Source organism: Macrosteles quadrilineatus, unplaced genomic scaffold, assembly GCF_028750875.1.
Source record: "Macrosteles quadrilineatus isolate MER2022 unplaced genomic scaffold, UCM_ALF_1.0 Scaffold_5__1_contigs__length_97177068, whole genome shotgun sequence".
Taxonomy (NCBI): Eukaryota; Metazoa; Arthropoda; class Insecta; order Hemiptera; family Cicadellidae; genus Macrosteles; species Macrosteles quadrilineatus.
In genome coordinates this window covers 51,179,618-51,192,289 of record NW_026542598.1, presented here as the reverse complement: position 1 = coordinate 51,192,289, position 12,672 = coordinate 51,179,618, and the positions used below count along the sequence as shown (strand labels likewise).

The 12,672-nt window shown below is 35.0% G+C and overlaps 1 protein-coding gene across 1 annotated transcript in view; it reads left to right on the top strand.

The window, feature by feature from the left end:
- Positions 1 to 12,672, top strand: part of LOC128995597 (uncharacterized) — a 150,906-nt gene that overhangs the window by 20,726 nt on the left and 117,508 nt on the right. The window contains exons 2-6 of the mRNA XM_054420614.1: positions 10,128 to 10,287; positions 10,961 to 11,132; positions 11,179 to 11,319; positions 11,366 to 11,506; positions 11,546 to 11,689. Of these exons, the coding sequence (XP_054276589.1) occupies positions 10,128 to 10,287; positions 10,961 to 11,132; positions 11,179 to 11,319; positions 11,366 to 11,506; positions 11,546 to 11,689 (758 nt within the window). The remainder of the gene's footprint in view (positions 1 to 10,127; positions 10,288 to 10,960; positions 11,133 to 11,178; positions 11,320 to 11,365; positions 11,507 to 11,545; positions 11,690 to 12,672) is intronic.

Here is a 12,672-nt window from a genome sequence, read left to right as displayed (position 1 = left end):
GTCTCAGTCCGTATCAAAGCCTTCATCTCATCCATTTAATCTATCACTCTTATTTGCTATTACGTATCTTGCTGCGTCAGAGTCTTTAAGTATCCAATCTTTATAGTATAGATTTCATCACTAGGGCCTGAAGTGACTCTTTTCGACCATCTGATAAACTATATTTTTCGTCATATTGCAACATTATTTGAACAAACTATGTTACAAAACTAAAATAGTTCTCATTGAGCGGAGCGAGCGAAGCGAGCGAAGCTCTTTGGGATCAACTTCAATGCAAACAATATAACACCATCACTCAATAACGGCTGAACACATTTCAGCCAAACTTAACAAGACTACTTAGACTAATAATGAGATGGTTTGTAAACAAACAAATTTCAATTAGATAATGCTAATGCAATTTAAAACGAACTTAAAATTTCAAATTTTTAACATTAGGCTTATGGGACTAAAGTAGCTATGACAGTTTTTTTGTTTACAAGAAAAATGTAAACAAGAGAATCATAAGGTATTTATGAACTTTCTATACTTTTCTTTTGAACGTTTTTAAACCATTCCAATGATTTTAATAAACAAGAAAATGCCGTTAAAACATTTTTTAAGGCGCGGAATTCACTGAAAATCGAGAAAATATACGGAACTACTTTCTCAATGCGCTGAGCATAAACAAGGAGCGGAGGGATACGGACCAGTGACTACTTTCTTGGGAACCTATTTGTGTTGCCAGCTGATTAGAAACAGCCAATGTTAGAAATCAGGATTTAATAAGCGATATATCGAACCACATCGAAATCGATATTTAATCCGATAATACATCACAGATTATATTATGTTGAATTACATCGACGGTGCAGTAACTTATTACACTTATTAATAAAACGCAGATTGAACAATGATCTAATTTAGGCATGTGGGGAAGGTCGGGGTTTATGAGTATTCGTGACTACATTAAGTGTTTTGAAGTAAGGTTAGATTAGGAAGGTAAAGTGTAGGTTATAGGTAGGTGATCGAGTTGTTTATTTATGTTGCACCATATAATTTTTATCTTTTGGAATATTTGGGTAAACGGGGAAACGATTTCAAAAAAGTTTGCATATGGTCTTAACAAACCATCTACTGTATTCTAGCATCGACTTTATATAAAGTCAATGATTGTAGCAAATTACTACATAAAAACCAAAAGAAAAGAACATTTGGATTTGGACCTTTGCCCCTAGCAAAACTAACATATAATTTATGAAATGTTAAAAGTTGTAGATCATTAAATACTATTCTGTAATATTAATAATTGTTCGGCAAATCATCATTTTAATGGCTCGGCTGAAAATGGAATCTGCATTTTGTGAAACAGTAATTTGGTAACAATTCAGTAATTTCAAATGTTGATAACAGTAGCCTATCCTATATAAATACTGTTATTTGATTGCCAAGCCACGGACTATACATACGTCCAGTTACAACCGTAATAATAAGCAAATAATTAATTACCTGGGCTTATAGAAGTACACTTTTAACCACGGTATGGATAATTGTCTAGGCCTGTCTAGAAGTAGGCTACTAATTTCTAATTATATTATATCTACATTGTATATTTAAGGCATGTCTTCCCTTCTTATTATTATTCTGTTTTCACTTAAATCAGCTGAATGCTATGTTTACTTAAATTACTTATGTTTAGGCCTACATTTCAGCCATCTTATTTTATTGTTTAATAAATTAGTCTTTTTGCAGTTTTTACACATTGAAATACTGTACATGATTGATAATTCAGTTCATTTTAGTCTTTTAAAGGTGTTTTACATTGAGTCTTGCATTGAAATAGCCCTACATTTTTCGTAGGCCTATGTTTTATCTTTGAATATCAATACAACTAGATATTCCATCCCCATGTTAAATTTATAGCCAGATTTTTCATCAAAATCTTCTGTATCCAATGGTCAATGGTTTTATTAATGCCAGTATTAAAATGCCGTCTCTAAATCGTCCCAATAATGGTGGAAGACCTACATTCCAGTTACATTACAATAATATCCTCCAATATAATAACAATAATATAATAATATATAAGAATACTTGGTATTAACAATCATAAATTATTTTCAGCAAAGAAAGCTGAGTTTAACCGATTGCAAGGGTTGAAATGAAGACCAATGTTTATGTTGTAGGCTACAGTTGAATTTGAATGTTAAATTTCCTTTCTCTTTTTTATACTTTAATGCCCTTTTTGGATGTTAATATCAGATTCCAACTACTGTAATATTTTCCTGGTCAAAACTACCATAATGCACTTCTGGAAGAGGTGTCTGTCTAAATAACAAGATGTAGTAAAAACAAATTTGAATTATTATAATTTTAATCAATAAAACAAGCAATAATACATCTATTGAATTTTTTACATTTAGTTACTTAAACAAATATCAAATCACGTTTGTTCCGCTCAACTGGCTTTCACCTCTCTGAAAGCAACCCTAGTTTAAAGATAACCTCACAAAACTACTTCTAACTTGTTTTCATTTTTTTTCTAATGGGAACAATCAGCTGTTTAGTAAGTGATTCAATCGTTTCGTCTATTACGATTGTGTTAGTGTACATTATACAGTACTATCAATATGTAAATACAGGGTGTTCATTTGAAAACTTTCCATATCTGTTGTGTGCAAAGGTAAGGCTTTTAACACTTGTTTGTTCTAATTTCCCCCTAATTTGGACATGCCAAATCCAATAAAATTATTTTCAATTTTGAAAAATGCCCCAAAAGGGCCCAATTTGGGGGGTAGGGGTGCTTTTTGAGAAATTTTCAAATGTAAACATGGGTTGTGTGATACATCAATTTAAAGCTCTAATCACCCCGATCATTTTGGTGCAAAAAAAGTTTAATTATCTTTAACCGTATTTACAGGGTGGGTCAAAACGTTTTAAAAAAGGACTTTGAAGTTAAGTACCGTATTACCCTAACTACTGAACGGAACAGCGCCAAATTTCTTTCCAAGCTTATTCTTGAGCTACTCTTTAAGATAACTTGTAGTAAGGGCATTTTCCAAGTTATTATCTAATTTTAAAAAAATCTCAAATTTTAAGAATAAAAGAAAGCTGAAAACTCAAAATTCTTAAATAGCAAGGTATGACAAATTCCATACCACGTGAAAGGTCTTTTTTAACAAACATTTTACGTATTTAAGTTTTCTTTCTATCTCTTACCGTTTAAAAATTGCAGTAGAAAAACATAATTTTCTATGGTAAAATTGTAACTAGTTTTCTAATAAAACAGCCAAAATTCGTCTCTAGACACATTAAGTGGTGCAATAACTGAAGGAAACAATTCATAATTATTTTTAGGCAGATAGGCAAACAAGTCATTACGTTTTACTTTGTGAAAAACAAGTTTTATAGCTGATGAGAAAAACCCAAGCGTGGGCCGCTTTCTGTAGTACCATTGACTAGTCAATGGTAGTACTAATTTCAAAAGTACCATTTCCTGTAGTACCTAATCAAATATAGCGTAAACTTAAAAAAAATAGACTTTATTTTTACTTATTGGTCACAACAAAAGTGTTCCAGGATAACTGCAAAGTTTTTAACAATAGATATCCAGGTATAACATTGAGTCATATGGCTGTAAATGATTTAGTTAGGAAGTTTTCTGAAACTGGCTCAGTTACCAATGAGAAAAGAACAGGATGAATTCTGACACACGTAAAAGTAGTCGATCAATTTGTTATGAATCCTACTACATCGTTGTACAAAGTGCAATGTGTTTTATTAGAAAACTAGTTATTTTACCATAGAAACTTATGTTTTTCCACTGCAATTTTTAAACGGTAAGAGATAGAAAGAAAACTTAAATACGTAAAATGTTTGTTAAAAAAGGACCTTTCACGTGGTATGAAATTTGTTATACCTTACTATTTAAGAATTTTTAGTTTTCAGCTTTCTTTTATTCTTAAAATTTGAGATTTTTTTAAAATTAGATAATAACTTGGAAAATGCCCTTACTACAAGTTATCTTAAAGAGTAGCTCAAGAATAAGCTTGGAAAGAAATTTGGCGCTGTTCCGTTCAGTAGTTAGGGTAATACGGTACTTAACTTCAAAGTCCTTTTTTAAAACGTTTTGACCCACCCTGTAAATACGGTTAAAGATAATTAAACTTTTTTTGCACCAGAATGATCGGGGTGATTAGAGCTTTAAATTGATGTATCACACAACCCATGTTTACATTTGAAAATTTCTCAAAAAACACCCCTACCCCCCAAATTGGGCCCTTTTGGGGCATTTTTCAAAATTGAAAATAATTTTATTGGATTCGGCATGTCCAAATTAGGAGGAATTGAGAACAAACAAGTGTTAAAAGCCTTACCTTTGCACACAACAGATATGGAAAGTTTTCAAATGAACACCCTGTATAGTTACAATAAGGCAATAAACTACAATCGGTAAAAAATGTATACATGCTTCCGATACGATTGTTTAACAATCGAAATTGAAAACCGAGTTGACAACAGCTGATCTTTACTCCCTATGTGCTAAAAACACGTTTGATGACGAAAATTATCTTCAGCGGATCAATAAGAATAACATTTACAAGGGGTTAGTCTACGCATAATTACATCAAAACTAACCAACAAATTTACAAATGAAATCATTTGTACTCAAAATCTACAAAGTTTAGTAATTCGTAAACTTGTTGTTACCTGATCTTTTAAGAAGTTTATCCCTTCGTATAATGGGATTCTTTAGGACCTTGAGGTTGATTTCCATAACCAAATTTCTCTCTACCTCGTCTCATGAATGCAAGGTCTTAAAAGTATTTTTACAACAAAAATATAATATAAAACCATATTGAGCGCAAACAGCTAATGGACAACCTTATTTTTTAATGTAGGTAATGACTGTTTTTGAGGAACATTAATCCATTTCGATCAATACCAAACGAGTCACAAACAACCCATGAACAACGCCCAGTGGCAGCAATTCATCAACATTGAGAATGACCAGATAGTGATCTCCATTACAGCTGTGTTAGCAGTGAGCAGTAGTGGTGCATATACTCGGGGTATGTTATGGGACAACCAGTACATTGTCATGATGATGATAGCGGTCATTTGTAACATCCCTAATCAACATTTGCCATAAGCTATGCCATGTGTATATGTAAATTGTGTGTTTGCCTGAGTACTTTTATAATGTAGAGTTCTTGTAATTCATTGTGTCCTAAAAACTTCTTCAACTAAACACGTTAAAAAAAAGGTAATTCAAAGGAGTTGTATGCCACTTTCTCGTTAGATCAACCAAGAAACCCCGTTAAAATTTGGACTGAATTATCTTGCTACCATCTAATGATACAGAATTTACTCGATCATTGAAATAATATTTCGACAAATAAACATGTTTAATATTCATTTGAAACGCAACCTCTTTTATACTTAGCACATTTTTTTTCATTTTCAAATTATTGTTATCACTCACATTATAAAAGCTGCTTAGGACTTAAAAGAATATAGTCAAATCTATTCGATTCATAGCTCACATGGATATCCATGCTTTATAATCGCAGGTTGTAAAACGATAACATTGAAGTAAAGAAGTATATTCTGAATTATTGGAAAAGTCATGTGCAACCCAATTTTGTTATAGTCAATGCCATGACAAGACTATAATAACATGATACTATAATAACAAGTTAATATTTCAAATTTACTTTAACCTTTATATTTAAAAAATCCCGCAATATAATCAGTGTTAGGCCGTCAAAAATTATATTTTTTACATAGGTCCATACATTTTGAATATTTTTTTTAAATTACGCAGTTTTACTGTTATTTTTTTATTTTTCCTCATAATGACCAGCTTTAATGGGGTTAAGAATTTAGAAGGTCGCCGATTTAAACATTGATTAAAGGAGGAAAATTATGTATTAAAATTTGACTTTGCTGTCCTTGATCATTGAGCTTTTGGTCTGAACTAAAAATATGTTTTTGTTTTTCTCTTTTATGTAGCCTATTTTGAATTAGCGACTGTTAACCATTTTCAAACTTCAACGCACAGGGATATCTACAAAAGAACGCTAGCATGATTTATGTAGTCTTACGGCATAAACTATGTAAGTATCACAACTAAGAATCTCATTTCAAGAGTAACACCTCACAAAACGGCCCAGGAGTGTAAAGGAAGTAAGGCAATTCGTCCAGGAGGGGCAGGTGGAGGCAGGCATTAGCAGCAGTTTTATGAGGCTTTACCCACCACGCCGCGCCGCGCCGGCCGCCACCAGTCACCATCACAATATGTTGTAACTGGTCCATAACCCACGTCGGCCCTTTGTTTTCTTTAAATTGCATCCACTTACATTTCGTGGGCATAAAACTGTTACATTGCCCGTGGAACGTTGTAAGGTAGCGTGTAAATGAGGATATAGCCCGTTGTTATTTTACAGGCTACTCATAGGCTTTATGTGTATCTTCTTTAAGATTGGATTCACTTGTGATTGAACGGTACTAACAATTTCTTATTTTGCGCTAAGGACCAGCGATCAAAATATTTTATAAAGACCACAAATGTTTGAAATATTTTGTCAAATGCCCTTAAAACCTTTTTTACAAATATTGATTCTTCATTCGATATGTTGAGGTTTGATTGACCAAATAAGATTCGTACGCCCCAGTTTACAAATCTTAAGTGTGGAAAGTGTGTAGTAGTTCTTCAAACATTTCCTAGAGCTCATAAATCATGTAACCACTTCACCAAGACATTTGCACTATGTGTACGTATTTTAAGCTAAAAATGAGTGCAGCATGTGGTAATTTTTCCCAGGTTAGTGAAACTGTGGTTTTGTTAACTGACTGATCAGCTGTTTGTTTAACTGAAACCAATTACCTCAGAGATCATAATCACGGTCACACTATATAATAATTTTACACAATATAATCACTGGTTTTCAGCTTCGAACCATCAAAAAAACTAATCTTGAGTGTTATCTACAAATCTTTCCCAGCTTACCCATAGCAGCAATAGGTTGTACGTGATTATACTCATCATTGATAATGTAGCCTACATGGTACACCCCAAGTAAATTTAATTTCATCATGTTTATAATACGGACTTTAGATTATTAAATTGTATTTATGTTTTAGAGGTTATATGGTAGAGAGGACTTGCAAGTCCTAACTTCGCCTCTTAATTAAAGACATTTTTCGTTTAATTTCATTTCATTGTCACCCGTATGTTTGAAAATTTCTGTCTTTTTTTAAATAGCTATACAATTTGTTCACATTACTTAAGAACTACCTGATTTCCTGCATAACTTGTCTGTCACAATTTTATCTGTTTCAATTGGCATGTATTTGATAAGTTGCTGTAATAACTTCAATTATATTTACCTGCTGAGTTAAAAGACCTGATGTTGTTCAAGTGTTTTTTTTTGTTCCCTTAACTTTGAATGATAATTGAATCATTCAATGAAAGTTTTATTAGTGAATTTGGATGTAGTCATATTCTTCTAAAATCACTTAAATTTCATGAATACATAGATTGAATGTCCTTGAAGTACCAGTTTTATTTAGCCTTAGAGGGCTTGCCTCTGCAATGATCACAAAGTTAAGTCCACGTTTCCTACTAAAAATTGTAGCACGCCTGCTAACATCCTCGTTCATCATTTTATGAATGTTGTAGGAATGTGCAAATGAAGAACATCTTGTAGGGGTTCTTAGTTATAGCCTAATAACAACAATAATAATAAAACACATGATCTCTATTTCTTCTATATTTAGAGGCGAAGAAGACAAACTTTTCTATTTTCCATAGTTTGCAAATTGGTGGTTCTTTAGATGATTGCTCGAAAAATACAGTACGGGGTCAATTCAGTTTTCTTTTTTGGTGAAATATATCAAAACGTCCAGGCTTTCTCGCTTTTTTCCAATGTAATATGTACGCAAACCCAAATTCAAAAAGTAAATATTTCATTTCAACCAAGTCTGTAAAACTTCATGTTTAATGTTAATGTCTAATACACATGTGTATTAGACATTAAGATTAAACATAAATTTCTATTTTTTATTTGGTGGCTATGGTAGAGCCCATGGGACTTTTCAAAAAATTAAGGCCAGTTCTCACATCTACATGACACGCTCTTTCCAATGAGACGTGAAAGATCAAAATCGGTTAAATAATGGTGGAGGAGTTCAACAGACAAATTCCATGTTGGCGTATAAACTATAATATATAAATATTTCATCACTAGGGCGGAAGTCACTCTTTTCGACTCAAGCTAAAATGTTGCGATCGAGGCGAAGGCAAATGGGCGAGGGTTGAAGACAATTTTTGCCCGTGTAATGAACTATATTTTTCGTCAAAGGCTATTTATTGCATGATTATTCAACAATTTAAGTTAGACAGCGAAATTACATATCATGTCAAGATAACCTCTCAAAACGAGTTGTAGTAAAAGAGATCCATGCTTCTAGCTTGTTTTCAATTTTACTCAAGCAAATAAGCAGCTGTCTACTACGTGATCGTTTTGCTATTACGATTTTGTTACAATACATTATACAATACCATGGAAAATAGGCCCTAAAATCAGCTGTTCGCTTATTTACTTAAAACATAAGTTGCGAATGCTTGAGAAGGCTTTTTAACTGTATGAGGGATTAAATTGTCAATTATTATTCTAGTCAAATAAAAGCCAGTTTCTTATTTCTTCACATAACCTTGCAGTTGTGTTGACGGTTAGTGTGCATATTGTATAATCTATAATATATAGATTTTCTCAATTTTGTAGTGTGGTGAAAAATACCGTTCGTACCACGGGCCGAAAGGGTTTTTAGCTTTTCGTACCCAGGGCCGAAAATGATGTTTTGCCGGCACGAGATAGTTTTTTAAATATTCGAGACGAAGTAGTTTGGCATTTTCTATTCTAACCAGTGACAAGGTAAATCCCAATTTATTAGGCTCCATACGGCTTGATTGGTTGATTGGTTAATTAATATCAAAGTAAACACTAGTTCAACATTTCGCAATTTTTACGATAATGAAAGAGTTATAGATTTTTATGAGCTCAATATTTCAACTGAAAATGTTGAAATCCCAATATTATTTATGTTTCATTTATCATCTTGCAAACTTCATACGTAAGCTAACTGATTTACAGACTTCAACTTATAATCGAAATTGTCCGATCAGAAAACATAAATCAAGTGTAATCCCGAACCGTTGAGCGGAACGAGGTTTACGACCAAACTTTGCGGTGTTTTCGATTGTGAAGACAATAAACTTTTCTGCTTGTCGTTTATCGGCCACAACTTAACTGCTGGGTCAAACGGACTTTGGTGCAACACAGCATAGCGAATGTACAACCGACACTCACGTTTATCAAGGTTGAAAATAACTACAATCAAATTGTCTTTGATTTTCCAGTGTAAAAATTCTACTTTGTTCCTATAACTAACTGTTTAACATAGTCCCTTATATTTATCAGCTTGATGGACCAGCTAACGACTATTTAAAGATTGTCCGGATTATGCAGAATACGTTTTGTTTTTGAATATGTTTATTGTAATGTAACCATTAAAAAAAGAATACTTTTTAACCACCAATTTGAAAATGGTGACTGTCCTCTAGTATCTATTTATTAATTTGAAACTGTTTTTCTTTGTCTCCACTAATTTGAAAGAACGGCTGGGCGTAGAAACTCCGTAGAGAAACTAGGTAAAGTTCCCTTCCCAATCTTTTTTACAATATGACCATCTATAAACTGTATAAAGAAAATGAAAACAAATGGAAATTTCCAATCACACGTTTCATTTACAGCGTAGGGTGACAAAAAAAATGTCTGGTCATTACATATTTTTGGTCGAGTTTTTGACCACTGGATGGCCTCTAGTTTTTATTAAAGAGTATCGCATATTTGTTAAAATAATTACCCTAAAAGAAGATTTATGCGCTTATTTTACATTAGTGCAGTCAGACGTCACAAACGCGAAACACATATTAAAATAGGCTTCAGTCTAACAAAATAGTGAGAAGTCCACTTGCATAATTCCATGTCAATGATTTTACACCTTCTTTCTCTTAAGAGTACTCTTTGTAGTCGCCAAAAATTAACAGCAGCAAAGCTTTCTACTTAGTCCTTTGTCCGCAGATCTCTCGCTATGTACGAGAGCTCGTGTTCATATCAGAGTGCCCTGGACCTCAAGAGATGTACCAATATCAAGAGCGAAGACTGCATGAGCGGGACTGGAGACTGGGGTTGCGCTTACCGGTTTGCCTGCAACTCCTCCACGTTCGAACAACTGAAACAGGTGAGTTAAGCTATGTTGGAAGTCCGTATATTAATATGGATGCATCAAGAGTTTAAAAGGTGTTCATGTATGACTACATGAGTTTGTCATTAGGAGGCTAAAGGGACTGTATAGGGCCAGGAACCAAGGCTTAAACCGCAGATGTACTTCACTAAATTTGGATCCCCTTGACGGACAAGCAGGTTCATAATCACAAGAAGTTCGGGTTAAGAAAATTCCAAAAGAGTAAATGCGGAGAATATCAAATAGATAGTCTGATAATGATGCTTAATATTGATGCTTTATAAGATTCGGTCATTTCTATTGGGATCAGACATTTTTCTATGTTGCTTAAACATAGGCTACTCGGCTGAAGGCATCAAAAATACATCACTCGGTAACGTGAAACAAATGAGAAGTAATTTAAATGTAGTACTATATAGTTCGTAGTTTATGGTACAGTTTGTCTCAAGTTCTTAAATTGAAAAACATTCAATTCAAATAGAAATATATTTAAGAGATTTTAACAATCTTGAAATATTTACAATCGTATAAATCTAGGGTCGTTATAACACGCGAAACATATACCACTGGTCTTACTGTTAGAACAATGTCAACCCATGGTTATTATGAATATTAAATAACAAACCGCTCAAAAATGAGGCTGTAGTAAGTCTATTCTAAATTTTTCCAGAGTGTAGAGAAGGCCAAGGCAGCTCTGCAGGACCGAGGGTCCTACCTCAGCTCCGTCAGTGGCAGTGCCTTCAGCGACCTCGCCTCAGCACCGTTCTGTGCTGCACCTCCCACGCTGCACACCCCCACACCCGACCATCGCCGTGACGACCACACGGACAAGAGACATCACAGTGAGTAGATCATAAGATATTGTAGACAAACCTCAGTAGCTTGTAGACCGAGGGTCCTACCTCAGCTCCGTCAGTGGCAGTGCCTTCAGCGACCTCGCCTCAGCACCGTTCTGTGCTGCACCTCCCACGCTGCACACCCCCACACCCGACCATCGCCGTGACGACCACACGGACAAGAGACATCACAGTGAGTAGATCATAAGATATTGTAGACAAACCTCAGTAGCTTGTAGACCGAGGGTCCTACCTCAGCTCCGTCAGTGGCAGTGCCTTCAGCGACCTCGCCTCAGCACCGTTCTGTGCTGCACCTCCCGCGCTGCACACCCCCACACCCGACCATCGCCGCGACGACCACACGGACAAGAGACATCACAGTGAGTAGATCATAAGATATTGTAGACAAACCTCAGTAGCTTGTAGACCGACCTACCTCAGCTCCGTCAGTGGCAGTGTCTTCAGCGACCTCGCCTCAGCACCGTGCTGTGCTGCACCTCCCGCGCTGCACACCCCCACACCCGACCATCGCCGCGACGACCACACGGACAAGAGACATCACAGTGAGTAGATCATAAGATATTGTAGACAAACCTCAGTAGCTTGTAGACCGACCTACCTCAGCTCCGTCAGTGGCAGTGTCTTCATGCACACCCCTCAACAGCATTAAACAATGTTACGAAGTACGTTAAACAGTATTCTAACCCTCAGCTTATGGTACTGTTCCCGGTCGGAGAGTCAAGGCTTTGGACTGCTTGGCCAATCACTATGCGTCAAATATAACATCACTCTAGAAGGTCCAGTTTTTAAAACAAAAAGCCTAAAGCCATCATATTTAGCTTATTATGCTTATCATTTCACTTATAATATTTATTCTTCAAAACTTGATTATAGCTCTCGTGGTATTTGGCTCCCATTTCCAACATCAAAAGGCACGGAACATTCTTTCAATTTTCATACAACCATCATAATGTTAACAAGTCGGTTGTCACGCTATAGTTGTACAAGCTGAAATTACGATGTTGGCATTCTCAGACCGAGGCTGTTTATAGTGAGTCGAGCGACAACTACATGTATAAACTGAAGCATAAAGATAATTGCGAAAAACCTCCATCCATAACGCGAAACCACCACTAGGTTGCATAATACACAATCAACTTGCCATAAAATTAAGCAATCATATTCAGTGGATGTAAAAAACTGAATAAATAACTTTTATGTGTTGCAGCGATTTGTGTATAAAGTCACGCTATGTAAGACATGCACTGCCTTATGAATGAGGGTGCATTCGTGCGACGGCGATATTTAGAAGGCAGTGCTGAATATGGATGTTTATCAAAGTATACTTGTCAACGCCATCTAGATAGCTCGCCTTGTGCTTGCCGAAATCAGCAGATAAAAGCTGCATGCGTGATCTTTCCTTTTATGATACGACTTTTGTAAACACAAGCAATTGATATTTTAATTCAAACAAGTGCATTGAAATATAAACTACATACCAGATGGTTTTATTGATTCTATAAGCATGTTAATGCCTTGCAATCAT